The 17,271-nt window shown below is 41.0% G+C and overlaps 1 protein-coding gene across 2 annotated transcripts in view; it reads left to right on the top strand.

Annotated features, from left to right (window-relative positions):
- The window catches only part of smarca1 (SWI/SNF related, matrix associated, actin dependent regulator of chromatin, subfamily a, member 1), a 73,346-nt gene that overhangs the window by 15,321 nt on the left and 40,754 nt on the right, over positions 1 to 17,271 (top strand). For both annotated transcript variants that reach the window (XM_067997119.1, XM_067997120.1), the window contains exons 5-9: positions 6,503 to 6,603; positions 8,895 to 8,995; positions 9,792 to 9,971; positions 12,319 to 12,474; positions 14,792 to 14,923. In XM_067997119.1, coding sequence (XP_067853220.1) covers positions 6,503 to 6,603; positions 8,895 to 8,995; positions 9,792 to 9,971; positions 12,319 to 12,474; positions 14,792 to 14,923 — 670 coding nt within the window. The remainder of the gene's footprint in view (positions 1 to 6,502; positions 6,604 to 8,894; positions 8,996 to 9,791; positions 9,972 to 12,318; positions 12,475 to 14,791; positions 14,924 to 17,271) is intronic.

Consider the following 17,271-nt stretch of genomic DNA (forward strand, 5'->3'; position numbering starts at 1 on the left):
GCGAACAAATCCTGCCTGATTGGCTTGATGGTTGCCTGATTAGAACTAAACTTGTAAAATTGTTGGCGAGTGCAATTGTTCACAATGAGCAGGGGAAGGATCCCACTACTTTACATGAGCTATAATCTCTTGTCACAGTTGTGGTGGGGGGGGGTCAAATATTCATTTGGAACCTGGTCACATTCTGGCTGATGGTCTAGTTATTGAAAGACTGTTATGTCAGAGCCACCTTCCTGTCCCTGCTGGCTAATACCTTAATTTGTTCCTGCAGGACATCTGCTGCTAGAGCTTACAGCAGAAAACACGGGAGGGGGGAATTGTTCCTACCCCTTGTGATGTCTTCAAATTCTGGATTATCTCGAGCATCTTTTCAACATTAGTTTAAAAATGTAGTTCTATTTAGGTTCATGTTGTGGCTACTTCGAATGACCCATTTGTCTTGGCATTCTGACAGGGTGGTGCTTAGGACTCATCTGGCATCTACGTAAACTCATTACCCAGTTTCACTTAAGACAAGAAATTATTATCCTATTGTTTTATGTACCAGAACCAGAATAGCATTCCCATTATATAATTGCTGATACAATCACTCGAGCAATTTAGGTAGTCTTTAACAACTATTCATTCATTATGTGTGAGAACCACAATCGAACCAGTGACTAAACAGCAAATTGTTGGGTATCTCAATTAGATTCCAACTGATGGCATATTTAAGGCTGCCGTGTGAAGCAATCCTCATGTGTACTAAATGTTACTATTTAGAATGAATTGCAGCACAAGACTGTTGCTTTGTCAGATTGGTCATAACAGCTAGTATTCTGCCCCTCCTTACTAAATTTTTGCTACTTTACAGTGTGTAAAGGATAAAGAAGGATAGCGTGTCATCTATTCTTGTAGATCTTTCATTTTTCAAAGGATTTGCATCCTCCACAACATTGTCCTACCCATGTATAGCCATAGGCCTGCAAAGTTAAATTTTGGAAAAGAAGAGGGTTGGGGTAATTGGTTAGGTACTTTCAAACAAACTGGCACAATGGCACCAGTCTCTAGGCTTCTTTAAGATATGGGATTAAGAGATCACATACAGCATCTGCAATGTCGTGGTGACATTTTTATGTGCATTCTCAACATCTCCAAAACCTATCAAGACAGACTATACTCATAAAGTGCATGGAAAATACATATTATTCAAAGAACATGATAGGCAATGTTCTCGGATTCTGTAATGTATAAGGTACATATAATGCTGTGCAGCTGCAAGACACAGATCACAGGGTTTTTGTTTTCTTCATTGGCCTATATTAGTTAACAGAGCTCACTTGTGAATGTCCATGTTTGTGTAGTGGATGTCATTCCTTGTACGGTAAAGTTCCCCATTACAGTAATGACTCTGACCCTAAGAGTGGATGCAATTCATTTATCAAGGTACTGGAGTAATCTTTTGAATTGATGAAGCGAAGAGTATTGTGCAGAGCCAAATACAACTTCATCTTGTATCAGATGAGATTCCCAAGAAACATAACATGCTGAAATGCACACATTTATCTCATGCAGACCAGAAAGAACTTGGGATTGATGTCTAGCCCATGTTGAGTTAGTTAATCATATCCTGGGTGTCAGATATCAGTGGGGATATTATAGTTGGTACCAGAGCCTCTGGGTTAGGGAGGGAAAAGTTAGTATCAAGGCCTCTGAGTTTGGGAGGGTAAAAATGGCCTAAGTTCTCACTCCTCATCGCTCTCCAGTGACCCCTGCAGATGAATAGCCTGTCAACACTTGCTGTGAAGTCTCTTGGGCAAGATACTGGAAGACAGCTGGTTCTCTTGGAATTGTATCTTAACAGGGAGTCAATTCCTTCAGGAGAGGAGAGGAAATATTGTGGGAAAAGAAAAGGGATTAAATAAAAGAGTGAGCTGTGCCCTTGAGCAAAGCTGGGAAGGAAAGTTGAGATGTAACACAGCAATAGAGTTTTTGGGATTTGATGGATATATGTATTGGAGTAATAAAAATCAACAATTCTTTGCTAAACACTATAGATTTGGAATATTCAGTGGTACTTATCTCAATGCCTATTGGGGTATAGCTTTCCCCTGTGAATTATCATTTATCTGCCACAGCTTCCTGGACTATTGATGTTTCTGTCTGCTTTTTGTTTTAAAGAATATGGCATAAGAGGAAAAACAAAGCAAAACAGAAGAGAAAGTGGTAAAGGCTAATTAGGGGGATGAGAAAATAAGATTATCCGATATTAAAACCTGTAGTTAGATGTGATTTAAGTCTCACATTTATAACAGGATAAAACATTAAGATGAATCTTAAGAATAAGAATAATGGTAACAGCATAATTCTATAAATCTGTGATTCTAATTCTGTAGATCTGTCCTATCATTTAAAATTAGATGTGGGGAGGACAGGATTGGGGCAAATAGTAATTAGTACATTGTTTATTTAGCTTTGTGTATGACATCTGTTTGTACTTATAAGGGAGTTTTAAGTTTGTTCTGCATTCCTAAATGAAGCTGGATGATTTACACTTTTGGCCATGTTGCCCTTTACCTTGCAAGCAAGTATCTAAATTAAACTAATGCTACAGTATGCTGTATTTAAATTGGATACAAGCCAGTTCTGCCTTTTTACAAGATATTCCCTTAAATTCAGTAGAATCTAGTTAACTCTGTAACTGATGGATAAGCTACTATATATATTCACAATTAAGATTAAAAATGTATGTCCCTGTTTGAGGTTAAAATTAGGGAGCTGTCTTCCATATAGATCATATCCTCCATCTGGTTTCCCATCTAGTGAAGTTAATTTCTTCAAAGATAGTGGACCTAGCAGTAGCCCCATACCAGTGTATTCCTATCAGCTGTTGCTCTGCTCCTCTAGCGATGATCCATAACTTGCAACTTTCTGATACTCAGCTTCAGTCCAGGCTCCTGCTGCTGATTATTAGTCAGAGACTGCTGGGAGGAAAGATGTAGGGAAAGGAGATTTAAAATCACACATGGGAGCCAAGACTGAAGTCCAGAGGTAGAGCTGCCATTAAAATATTGCAATGCTGGAAGAGCGGAGCAGCAATTAATAGATGTGGTTAATGCTGTTAACGCTGTGGTTGAAATAAAAAAAACAGTAGAGAAATAATATTTTTGTGCAGCAGCCAATATGAAGATGAATGTTTTGGTGGATAGTGGCTTTTGTAATGTTGACACTTATCTTACAAGTACGTCGTGGACGTTTTCGGGTGGAATTGTTGGGGGGCGAGGGGTTGGATTCTGATTCTCTTGTGCATGTCTTACCTTATCTGTGGGTATAGAGTAAGTAATTGAATCATTCTACAACTGAAAGCAGGATGGTGGACATTTTAGACTCCTGTTCTAGTTGATATCTAAGCTATATATTCAAGTGTTAAAAAATGGATAGTTTACAATTGAAAGCTAGGAGTAGACTTGTTTATATATGTGGCCTGGCCACTGAAACCACTCCTGATGAGGTGAAGCTGTGGCAGTGGGAGCAGAAAATGCCCAATTTAAAAGCTAACTACTAGATCTGCTGAATTTCATTAATCAGTAGCAGAAGAGTTGACTGAGAAGGGAATTCATAGAAGTAAATAAGATAGTAAGTTAAATCATTGCGATAGGACAAGGGGATGCAGGTTTAAATTAACAGAAGGCAAATTTAGGACGGATGTCAAGAAGTTCTCCACACAGAATGACAACGTGTAGTATGGACTTTCAGTTAGAATAATGTAGGCAGAAGCACTGGAATATGCTGCTGTACATTCTTTCTGGATGAATGAACTAGGATGGGTCAAATGACCTCCTCGTTCATATCTATCTTGTGAATAGAGGGCTTTGACTAGTCCTATGAATACTGGGTTAGGCTGGCTCCTGTAGGAGTCTTAATTTTTCTGTCATCCTCCAACAACAGAAGCTGGGATTTATTGGCGCATTGTATGAAGGCATGAGATTACAATTCTGAGGTGGGGGGGGGCGGGAAATCATAGACTCATTCAGGGGATTCCTGTTGATTGCTGGAGAGTTGGTAGGCTTGAATGAATTTCTGACATCTTTTAAGTTTCAGGTCTGGTTCTGGTCATCGTTTTGCTGTTGCAGTTCTCTTGAAACAGACTCCCAAGTCTATGCCAGCAAGAGAAAAGCAAAGTGAAATTTGAATTACAGGACTCTGAAGATCTTAGAATAGGCTTATTTTCCATTTAGGTAGTTTGCCTGGCTAATGGTAGGGCATAGCCAGTAGTTGTAAAAGAAGGTGGAATTCACCCTCCCTTGAGAACACCATCAAAACCTTTAAGATTGAATTCCTGAGCACAGGTGGTACAGAAAACCAAAGCTGCAATGACAGCTCCATCGTTTGGCTGTAGCATCCTTCGATTAGGGAAGGGAAAATCAGCCAGGATTCCCCTGCCTGATTATTATTCTGTGACTCCTGTTGAAAAGTGTGTATTCCCCATGTAGATTAGCCTGTTGACAATCACTGACTAGGCTCACATGAAAATAGTGTACTCGGGTGAGGTGCTGGAGACTGGCTGTGGAACTGTACCTCAGCAAGGAATCAGTGGCTTCAGGAGAGGAAGAGGGATGCAAATTGGTGGAAAAAATAAAACAACAACTGCATTGGAAAGTGAATTCACCAGCACTATAATAAAAGCGGATGCATCACAAGGAGAGGATTGGGAAAGGGAATATGTCTGTTAAATGGACTTTCTCTAATGAGATGAATCAACCTGCTGTCACAGTGCTGATATTTTCCTTAATCACTATGCTGTGTTAGTTACAGTGGGATGGTTTTTCTCTGTGCCTTATTCAAGCATATTAGCAGTTTGGAATAGGAATACTTCAGGTGGTTCGGATGCAAAAAATTGTTTTTGAGCTTCAGTTGCTTCCTGTTATACTGAGCGTGTTTCTTTTTTGCCACATGCATTCATAAGAAATAAAGTCTTCAAAAAAAAAATTCAGAACCCTACATGGAGAAAATTACAGGACCTAATGCCAAGAACATTTTGCAAACAATTAACGAGATAAAATTGAATGCAGTGGGTACATGGTGAGATTAAACTTATCAAAAATAATGCCCAAAGCAGAGTGGGCAGGTGGGGGAAGTTGACCTCTTACAGACACCAAGGGAACTAGGCAAGTACCAAGATTCTTAGCAATAAATACTGTTGCATCCATAAGAGAAGTCAGAAGAGGAACTGGCTCATAAGCAACATTTCCCCAGAAAAGAAAACTGGTAATAAACGCCCATCATCAAACAGGGGAGAGACCAAGTGAGTGTAGGCAAAAGAAACATCGGAACTGCAGGCCAAATAAAAGTAATCCATGGGAAGAAGAAGCAAGAAGCTGAAGAGTTACTAAAATAAATGCTATTGAAAGAAAGAAAATAGTGCCACATCACACCTCTCAAATGTCTCACATACAATTAATTACTTTGAAGTGCAGTAACTGTTATGTAGGCAAATACAACAATTGTGTTGTGCACAATAAGGTCCCACAAATAAGATGAATGACTGTCTAGTTAAGCTATTTTTCAGTGGTATCGATTTGGGGAAGAATGTTGACCAGGGTACTGCAAGAACTCTGCTCATTTTTGAATAGTGCCATGGAATTTTTAAATTCCACCTGAATCACAGGTAACTTCCCTCTTAATTAAGTTGTTTTTTTTTACCAAGCCTACCTGGGGCATTGGTGCAGAATAGCTGCTGCATATGCAAAGATTAAAACAGTCACTGCATGCCAAAGAGCCATTCACTATGTGAAGTACTTCAAGTTGTAGGAAGGGGGGGTGGGGGGGGAGTGGGGATGAATGAAACAATAAAAACAGAAATACTTCTGCATCAGCAATGTGTCATGTAGATCTAGTGAAAACCAATTAGCTAAGAGTGAACCTCAGGAACACAACTTCAAGCTAAACCATAGCCATAGGACAAAAGGGATAGATTCAAATCCAGAGCTGATTATCAGGAAGTTCTTCTTCAGATGAAGAACAGTCAATATATGGATGGACTTCTTGGATGTTCAGATGGAACCTGTGGCTTATTTGCACACTGCCTTGGCCAACCGATGTGTTGGGGAAGTCTGGGTCAAAGTTTTTTTTTAAAGAAAATCTGCACCAGTTGATTCCTTCAATTGGCACGTTGATGCGGCTGGGATTTGAACATGGTATGCAAGATATGAGCACGTTTACAATCGTTCAGTAAAGAATTTCAATTTAGAAATCAAACTTGCTCACTACACTTACGAAAACAATAAAACTTTGCTTATGTAGGTTTTTCAGTAGTTTGGTTTGGAAGTGTGGTAATGGGTTTCTGCACATAACAAACCACCACACACTCAGAAAAAATAAAGAAGCTTGGCAGCTTATCACTATTGCATTGCTAAGTTTAAATGCATGAAAATACTGGTGTAACATAAATGTTATTACATTGCATCTTTTAAAAAGATTATACATTTTTCAAACTGATTTTTCTAATTTTGTCAATATTAAGTAATCGGCATCGACGTACTGAACAGGAGGAGGATGAAGAACTGCTTTCTGAGAGCAAAAAGGCTTCAAATGTTTGTGTTCGATTTGAAGAGTCGCCATCCTGTAAGTATGACCATGATTTGAAGTGTGGGATTATTAGTGGTACTGGCCAGGTTTTCACAAATGGCATCCTGTCAGGCTTGAATACCTTTTGTGTATCTGCCAAATATTTTTCTGGCATAAACTAAATTCTATACTTTTAAAATTATTTGAAATGTGTGTACTTTACAGAACAGTTGCAAAGTCTTTTGGTGCCTGTAAGTGGTGCTACTGCACTTATAATAGTCCTAGTTACTCAATAGCACTATCATGAACTGACACACAGGAATTCAGACAGATTCTGAACCACATTCTTCATTCCTCATTTCGCTATTAAATAATCGCTTTTACGCAAGGGCTCATACTTGAAAAAGATTTGAGCACAAAATGAAGAGCATCTGCACGACTTTGCCTGATCTTATGTAAGAGGGACCCCGTTGAGCAGAAATAAATTTTATATAAATTTCTAGTTTTTAAAAAAAGAGAACATAGTAAAATTTAGGTGTGCAAAATCTCTGATGAACAAATTTAAATTATGCATTCTGTTTTTCAGTTTTTTTTCACTCAGTCAAACAGTACTTTCCTGATTTAGATGCTGAGAAGGAAACCAGGGAGGGGGAATTTCAACTGGGAGCAAGTTTAGGGCAGGCGAGGCAGCATGGCGAGCGTCAAACTCGCCCAACGTTATAAGATGGAGGCCCAGGCTGTATTAATTCCTAGGCCTAAACTACATCCCGCTGGCCAGCTGCCTGCCTGAAATGGGCGGAAAAAGGCAGCTGAGCCGTTACAGGCAGGTCAAAATTGCGGGGCTTGGCGGCCGGCACCAAGGTAAGTCACCGGCAGGGTAGGTGGTGGGGGAATGAGGTTCCATTTTGCCGGTGGGGAAAGCCCGGGAGTCCTCATGGGGCACTCCTGCTCAATATTTATTCTTGGTTAGCAGGGTGGGCGTCGTGCTCAGGATTCTCCAGCAGTTTCCTTAACCGCCAACTACAGGTAAATTTTTAAATGAAAGGAAAATGAAAAACCTTTCTGTGGAGCCGCGGGGGGTGCGGGGCAGGAGTGTTTCCCCCCCCCCCCCCCCCCCCCACCACACCACAGTCCTGGGACTCCCCCCGACTCCCCAGTCTGATCCATCCCGGAACTCACCTGAAGGCCACTGGCAGCAGCCCGAAATGGATTTTTCTCTTGGGGTGAGCTGCCTGTGGAGGCGTGATAGGCTGCTCGCCCCAAAGGTGTAGATGGCCTCTGGCCTCTCTGTTCGTGTGTGCAACAGGCCCAGACTAATTTCTGCCCCTATTTCATATGAAAGGACACTTGCTAATTCAATCTTGGAAACAAATTTATTTGATTTTTTGATCAACAGACAGTTTAACCTCCAATGAAAAGAGCCATTTCACACTTTACGAGGGTCCTAGAGCACAGATCTAACTTTGCCTTATCTGCAGAGGGAATTAGTGACCTGCATAGGCCTGAAAACTGAGTAGGACATTTGGGCAAAGACCTATAAAGAGGATCAAGCACTTTGTGAACTGTGGAATTCTATTTTTTTAACTTGAAAGCTTTTCCTCTTTATTTAAAAGTGCATCCATACATTGAGATTAGTACCTATGGTAAAATAACGATAAGGGTTTGATAGAATGATGGAATCATAACAAGTTTATGTATTGAGTAGTGAAGTCCCTGATTAGAGATTGAGAATTCATATACAGTGCTAAAGAAGCCAGTGGGTCCACTCAAATTAGGATTACCTAGGGTCTAGGCCTGTATGTTCAGGGGAGATAAAAATGCTGTCATTTCCTGAGACTGGGGAACACTGTACCATTCTTGCAATCAAATTGCCTTCCCGCTTGACTGCGTTACCTGGTGTAATGGCATTCAATTTATGGGAGACTGTTGTTACCATTTTCTGGATAAATGCCTTGGGTCAAAATGGGATCTGTCTGAAAAAGGAGAGAGAGGGAGATTCCTCATGCCATTAATTCTTTTGAAATTCCATTGTGTACTTGCACTAACTTTTTCACTAAACTTATTGCCAGAAGGAATTTAATTTCCCAGCAATTCTTTTGTAGCAAGTGAAAATAATGGGATTCTTTGCCTCTGTGGTCCAAATAATGTGCTATTTCAGTCTTTTGAGAATAGAGGCTAGGCTATATTATAAACTTGATTCACTTATAATTTTATGGACTTTGAGAAATTTTTTAAGTGATTATCAAACAATTGCCTTCTAGATACCAGAAGCTGGATTGAATTTGTTAGTTTATAAATAGGATATTAAAATTAAAGTGATTTTTAAAAATTTTTGTTTTGACTCCTAGATGTGAAATCGGGGACACTTCGAGACTATCAAATACGAGGGTTGAACTGGATGATATCTCTCTATGAAAATGGCATTAATGGTATCCTTGCTGATGAAATGGTGAGGAGGGAGCTTTGAGGAACAGGGTTATTATTGAATTCAATTTGCATTGATTGAAAATATTGACTCTCAATTGATAGTCTTTGGGAAGGCCACAAGGTGACTGACATTGCGCGTAGGCCTCCTGATTTTGGGGTTAAACCTGATTAAAAACCCCCAAAATATGATCAAAAATTGTGGTTAAAATTGGGAGACATCGCTGTTCTCATACAGCAATTCTAGTGCTAGTTGAAGTGCTGCAATTCCTGCTTCACTCAGGAAGCACTTCATCATTTGTCAGTACCAACAGGAAGCACTAACGTAGAATGCACCTTCAGTCCCCCTTATTACAGACGACTGAACAGATATCCATGGGGAAACGAGATGCCGAGGGTGTAGCTTATGATATACATCAACTCCTTTTGTTTATCATCTTTCTGTGAAGTTGGTTGCAAACATTTATTGTTTGCTGAAAGTATTTTATTTGTTCATTCCAAAATTGCCCGCTGTTAATTTCAACTAATTTCAGGGAAAAAAAATAAAATCCCAAAGTCAGAAGGCCTCGTTATGACGCATCCAGTGCAAAGCCGAAAAAGGATGAAACTACTTCCCCGAGAGATGGACAGGAGGATGGGCAGCTTCCCATCTCTCACTACAGTGTGAAGCGTCACCAGATTGGAGATCTTATACTTGAGCGGTGCAATACAAATTGCATTAATGTAAAGTCAAAACCACTTAATTCAACAAGTTGGAATTATTTCATCTAAAAAAAATTCTGTTTATAAAATGTTATTTCTTGTTTTTTTTTTAAATCTAGGGTCTTGGTAAGACACTTCAGACCATTGCATTGCTAGGTTACCTAAAACACTACAGGAATATACCTGGGCCACACATGGTTTTGGTACCAAAGTCCACATTGCACAATTGGATAAATGAGTTCAAGCGCTGGGTTCCATCACTCCGTGCAGTTTGCCTTATTGGAGACAAAGATCAAAGGGTAAGGAAATTTATTTCTAAATATGCCTGTGTGAACACACTTTCCTATTGTACGCCATTCAATATTTGTAGGAGTCATTTAAATAAAAGTTTGCTAAAAGTTTCCATATGCTTATTTTCCCCCCCCATCTTCTGAAGGCACTGACTCATTCTGAGGTATGGTTTTATGGGTGCTGATCACATTCCAATGGTAAGCTTAAGTAACCATTCTTCATGTGTGAGCCGAGATAGCGGGTGTTGGTAGTCCTTGCGATCGTGAGATCATCACAGCTGAACCTAACTGTGTCATCACCTGCCTTTAACACATCCCGACTTCACAGTCAGAGTCACTGGGTCCATAAGTGCTGGAACACTAGCAGATGTATTTATTTTCCCCTTCTTAGACTAGGGCTGCTAAGATCAATTGTAGTTTCCCTCTTACTGACCCAGCTGAGAGCTACCTCAGCACAAACTGAGGATTGAACACTGGATCTGCTGGTCTATGTGGCTCAGACATGCACCGTCTTTGCCAACTCAATGATTTTGTGTGTGTGTGTGTGTATGTACGCACATCTATTTCTACATCATAGTCACAACCTCTTTTTGATAATAGATATGCCGATTACTTAGTTCCAGTGATCCCCTTTGAGGACTACAGGAACAGTTCATGCTTCACTGAGTATTTCCAATGAAGCTAAATCAAACTATGTATTTTTGTATTGATTTTCAGTGCTTTAGAACTGATGACAGTGCCACCTGTAACCTAGAAAAGATGCTGCTGTGCTCAGAGGTCTGTTAACAATAATGAGCTTGCTCAATGGCTTCAGCTTTGGTAAAGGCACTGCCTGATGTAGTATTCCATCTCCTCAATATTTTAATATGATCTGGACTTGGAAATGGGATAAAATATCAAAATTTGCAGATGATCTAAAAATAGAGAGCATTGTCAACTGTAAAGGGGACTGTAGGCAACTTCAGGAGGACATAGGTTAGTAGATTCAACAGATAGATTATTGATGAAATTTAATGTGGAGAAATGTGAAATATATTTTGGGAGGAAGAATGAGAAGAAATATATGCTAAATGGTAAAATTTTTCAAGAAGATAAGCAAAGATTCAGATAAGGATTCAGATACAAATCTTTGAAAATTGGAGGACAAGTTGGTAAAGCTGTGTTTTAAAAAAAAATTAAAATATAGAATCCTAGTTTTTACAAATAGGTTTGTGGAGTGCTAAAGTAAAGAGGTAATGCTAAACTTATACAATTCATTGGTTAGGCTGCAGTTAGAATATTGTACGCTACTGTAGGAAGGATGTCCAGACCATGGAGTGAGTGCAGAAGTGGCTTTAGTTTTGAAGAAAGACTAAATAAACTGGGGCTCTTTCATTAGAACACAGAAGGCTAAGAAGAATAGAACAGAGAAAGCTAAAAAGAGATCTGATAGAAATGTCAAATTACAAAGATATTTGATAAGGCAAGTAGGGAAAAATGATTTCCATCAGTCAGTAACAAGAGAGTGTAAGTCTAAGATCATCATCAAAAAGAAGGATGGGAGCGATTAAGAGAAATTAATTTATGCAGAAGGTTCTTCGGGCGTGAATGCCCTGCCAGAAGAGTTGGTGGAAGTAGAAACCATAATATGCACTTTTCTTTTTAAAAGAGATAAATAGTTGGGAAAAAAAGAATTTTAAAGGGTATGGGGAAAAGGCAGGAGGATGGGACGAAGTGGGAATGGACACAGTGGGCCAATATGGCGTTCTTCTGTGCTGTAAACTTTATACAGCCTAGAAGATCCTAGGTTCAATTTTGATCTGTATTGAGGTAGTTGATGTTTGTCAGGGTGGCACAGGCCTGCTACAGTTGGTCTCCGTGTCCCATGGCTAGAGAGGGGAAAGAATCAGCCTAGATTCCTACTCCTGATCGCTTCTGACCCCTGCTCTAAAATACACGTGTCATTATAGGATGAGAACAGAATTCATTGTTTGCTAAAACTTGCTGCTTTGGATCACACATGAATAATTTTTTTTATTGCTCAGATCTGTTCAGAAGCTAATATTTTCATTGCCTCTGGGACTTTTAATGCAAAGTTGTGTAGTCAAGCAGGAAATTGTGTAGTAATTTTTGGAAGTTTTCATGGGATGTCATGCCATGACAAATCGCTTGCTGTAAGAGTGACCACTTGGAACTGGAGCAATGTACCTCAGCAGGACTTTGAGCCTTCAGAAGAAGAGAGAACAAAATGGAGGGTATCCAACAAATCAATGGTGCCTTTTCTATCCTAGAACAATGTGCTTCTGTTCTTAGGTACTCGGGAAGGAGTTATACCCATGACTATATTTTCATTAAAGTTTCTCTGATTTGAAACCAGGCTGCCTTTATTCGGGATATTATGATGCCAGGAGAGTGGGATGTCTGTGTTACTTCATATGAAATGGTCATAAAGGAAAAATCTGTTTTCAAGAAGTTTAACTGGAGATACTTAGTAATCGATGAAGCTCACAGGATCAAGAATGAAAAGTCCAAGGTGAGAATGTTATCTGCTGGTGCTAATATGTAGGGGTAGCCCTCATCTGAGCAGCTGGATGGAGGGCTGTGTAAAGGTGAGGTCTTCTGAAGTGGATAAGGGGAAGTTCTTGAATCACCTTCTGATATACCATTTATTTTACAAGGTCATCTCTGATGGCAAGTGCACCATTATAGGCAACCCTATAAATCCATCAGCAGTGCTGTCAGGCACCAAATCCCCCATGAGAGGTTTTCCAGAATGTCTCTGACTGCTGTGTGCCAGCATAGTCAGAGGTTAAAATCTTGGCCACAAGTTAGGAGTTCTGCAGTTTCATTGTCCTGAGAAAGAATGAATTAGAGAATAAGATGTGAGATGAGTTACAACACGGTAAGAAGGAGGAAGAAAAGTGTCTAGAAGTGCATTTTTTCCACATTATTGGTCACCTTCGACCTTTCTAACATGTGGGAAGATTGTTGACCTCTCAAGCACGAGAATCTTGTGCATGCTCAGTTACTGAATCTGCCGCACAGTATAAACTGGGCAGCTTCACCAGTAGGGGAACTGAGCTTGTATCACTTCTTCTTGAGGAAATGGTTCTGTAACATAAATGTAGTATGGCAAAACATTGATTTTTGTCTGGTTTTTCCCTTTTAGATCCAGCTGCTTGCATAAGCAGTTTTAAAAAAAGACTACTGCAATTCAGTTCCTTGTATCAAGCTTATTATGATGCACTATTGCAAATTTCTTTGGTTACAGACTGGAGAGAGGAATAATTCAATCTTTTAAACAATACTATGTGATTGGTTCTGTTTGTATATAACTGACAGTTCTTTTTAAAATATGAGTGGTGGGATATTTCAAATCTAGCATGTATAAGGGTAAGCGGTACAACTGTAGCTGGGAGTGGGGTAAGAGGGTAAGGGGTAGGTAGAAATGGACTGTTTCCAATGCTTGAGTGGTCTAGAAACCCTCATTACAGCCTTGATCCAAACATGGACAAAAGAGCTGAATTCCAGGGGTGAGGTGGGAGTGACTGCCCTTGACATCAAGACAGCATTTGACCGAGTGTGACATCAGGGAACCCTAGTAAAATTGAAGTCAGTGGGAATCGGGGAAAACTCTCTCCAGTGGCTGGAGTCATACCTAGCACAAAGGAAGATGGTAGTGGTTGTTAGAGGCCAATCATCTCAGCCCCAGGACATTGCTGCAGGAGTTCCTCAGGGCAGTGTCCTAGGCCCAACCATCATCAGCTGCTTCATCAATGACCTTCCCTCCATCATAAGGTGGGGATGTTCGCTGATGATTGCACAGTGTTCAGTTCCATTCGCAACCCCTCAGATAATGAAACGGTCTGTGCCCACATGCAGCAAGACCTGGACAACATCCAGGCTTGGGCTGATAAGTGGCAAGTAACATTCGTGCCACATAAGTGCCAGGCAATGATCATCTCCAACAAGAGAGAATCTAACCACCTCCCCTTGACATTCAATGGCATTACCATCACCGAATCCCCCACCATCAACATCCTGGGGGTCACCATTGACCAGAAACTTAACTGGATCAGCCACACAAATACTGTGGCTACAAGAGCATATCAGAGGCTGGGTATTCTGCGGCGAGTGCACTGCAGCAACTTGCCAAGGCTTCTTCGACAGCACCTCCCAAACCTGCGCCCTCTACCACCTAGAAGGACAAGGGCAGCAGGCGCGTGGGAGCACCACCACCTGCACGTTCCCCTCCAAGTCACACACCATCCCGACTTGGAAATATATCGCCGTTCAAATTCATCGTCGCTGGGTCAAAATCCTGGAACTCCCTACCTTGCAGCACTGTGGGAGAACCTTCACCACACGGACTGCAGTGGTTCAAGAAGGTGGCTCACCACCACCTTCTCAAGGGCAATTAAGAATGGGTAATAAATGCTGGCCTTGCCAGCGACGCCCACATCCCATGAATGAACAAAAAAAAAATGAGGGGACATAGATATAAGATTAAATGTAAGAGATTTAGTTCAGAAAGCAGGAGAAACGTTTTTACACAGAGGATTATGAGGCTACAAAATGTATTACCAGAGTTAGTGATTAAAGCAGAGAGCATGCCAACATTTAAGAATAGGTTAGATAGGTGTTTGAAGGAAAGCGGAATAAAGGGATATGGGAACAGGGCAAACACATGGGATTAAGACTACTGCTGAAGATAATCACCAACGTAGACTGTTTGGACTAAACTGCCTGTTTCTGTGCTGTAATTTCTTTGTAATTTAGTAATTTAAAATTTTAAAATTTTTTTACTCCTGCATTTATCCACTCCTGCCAACTTTTCTTTTTCTTCTCAGCTGTCTGAAATAGTTCGGGAGTTTAAATCAACAAACCGTTTGCTACTGACGGGAACTCCTTTGCAGAATAATCTCCATGAACTATGGGCTTTGCTCAACTTCCTTTTGCCTGATGTGTTCAATTCTGCTGATGTAAGTTGAGACCATTTTTGTTGAAATTGTCCAGTATTGATAGTTATATTCAAGTTTCTGTTCAGTGGCCATTAGTCCTAACCAGCCTGTCACTTTTCTATAATTCCACCCACCTTCTCATCATATCCCTCAATCCCGTCTCTTTTCAGAACCGCATCCAATGGTATCAAATCCAGATACACTGCCCCTGTTTCTGCAGTCTTCCCTAGTAACTTATTCCACAACTCTTACTATCCTTTGGATGAAAAAGGTGCTGACTCACCACCTTCCCCTGTTATTGTGATGATTTGCTGGATCAATTTTGTCAATTCCCTTCATCTCGTGATGAGACTACAATTGATGTTTTATTCCGTATGCATAAAGTCCCTTAAAATCTAAACAGCAAAATAAATTCCTAAATATCTATCTGTATATTAAAAGTTTTGTGTCTGTGCATCTGTATAACTGTACAATTGCAGCGAGCTTTCAACCTTGTTCCAAGCTATCCATGAGATGTCATGGAGCAATCCAATTATATTGGGGGGGGGGGAATCAACCCGTTTTCAACTGCCATGATAGTTCCCTGTTCTGTCCTCCATTAATCCAGCTTCAGCTCCCTTTTGGCCTTTTTTTCCAGGTTATTTCACCCCCACCCACCAGTGCTCCAGTCCTTCACTTCCCTCCCCTCACTCCTTCCCTTAGTGCTCAAACTTGTGTCTCTGAAGCCTGCCTCCACTCTGCATTTTACCTATTGAGCTCTGTGTACTCATTTGTGGTCTAGCTTTGGTTTCCAGACCCCAGCACACAGCCTCTCAACCTCAGGCCTTGAACCCTATCCACTTCAGGTCCTGCTCTCCCCCATGTGCCCTTGAGCACAGAGGTTGGGAAAGACAGAAAGTGAACCTCTAACGGAGTGAAGTGCTAACAGAGTGAGGACTTTCAACTGGGAATTTGATGAGTGTGGGAATTAGGTGCAGGGGGAAAGGAAGTGCTAAGTGATTTAAGCCAAAGAACTTTAAACGAATGTATCAACTTTTAAAACTTAAATTTAAAAAAATAAAAAATTTTTAAAAGACAAAGGCTAAACTGAGCATAAAGGGAGCTGCATGAGAAATCAAAAATCAAGAAAAAGTCAAAAAGTGACGTCACGACAAGGAGTACCGAGGGTAAGTCAGTAAGTATTTAGTTCGTTGGTTAGTGTTTTTAGTGGTTATTGTTCTTAGTGGTTAGTGTTTTAGTTGTTGGTTAGTGTTTTTTAGTGGTTAGCTACATCATTAAATAAATTTAAAACAGAAATAGGAAACTAGGGGTTACGGGGAGCGGGCAGGAAATTGGACATGAATTTAGATTTGAGGTTAGGATCAGATCAGCCATGATCTTGTTGAATGGCGGAGCAGGCTCGAGGGGCCGATTGGCCTACTCCTGCTCCTATTTCTTATGTTCTTATGTTAGTGTTTTACTGTTCGATGGACGGTAAATTGCCTTAAAGCTAAACAAACAATTTAAATAACTTAGCTAACATGGCAGGACAGCTGGGGCTGTCGCATGCAAATCCTGTGCCACGTGGGAACTCCAGAACATGTCATGTGTCCTGGTGCATTTCAGGTCATAACCACTTGCTGCGTAAAAAAGTTTTTCCTCGTGTCGCCTTTGGTTCTTTTGCCAGGAGGAACAGGCAGGCAACGCAGGGGAGTGTGGCACTCACAAACCGGTGTTCAGTGTTGAATACCAGTGCGGGTGTTGACATCTCGGGGGAGTGCAGTCAGGAGCAAATCCATGGTACCGTGGGAGACTCGGCTGCATAGAGGGGCAAAAGAAATGCTGTCGTTATAGGGGATTTGATAGACAGGCATTTCTGCAGCTGCCGACGTGAGTCCCGCATGATGTGTTGCCTCCCTGGTCCCAAAGTAAAGGACATCACTGAGAGAATGCAGAACATTTTGTGGGAGGGGGGGGAGGGGAACAGCCAGAAGCCAGCGGTCCATGTGGGAACCAATGACTTAGGAAAGAAAAGGGTCGAGGTCCTGCAGTCAGAGATTCAGGAGCTAGGGAGGAAGTTAAAAAGCAGGATTCAAAGGTAGTAATCTCTGGATTACTCCCAGTGCCACGTGCTGGTGAGTATAGGAATAGTAGGATAAAACAGTTTAATACGTGGCTGGAGAAATGGTGCAGGAGGAAGGGCTTCAGATTCCTGGGGCATTGGGATCAGCTCTGGGGCAGGTGGGATCTGTTCAAGATGAACGGGTTGCACCTTGTCAGAGCTGAGACCCATAATCGTAAGAATGTCCGGGAACCCTGTACTAATGGGTTTTCCGACCTCAAATTGACGCCACCCGCCCCCTTCCCGGCTCCGTTTTAAAATTGAGCCC

This window comes from Heptranchias perlo, chromosome 15 (genome assembly GCF_035084215.1).
Source record: "Heptranchias perlo isolate sHepPer1 chromosome 15, sHepPer1.hap1, whole genome shotgun sequence".
In the NCBI taxonomy this organism is placed as follows: Eukaryota; Metazoa; Chordata; class Chondrichthyes; order Hexanchiformes; family Hexanchidae; genus Heptranchias; species Heptranchias perlo.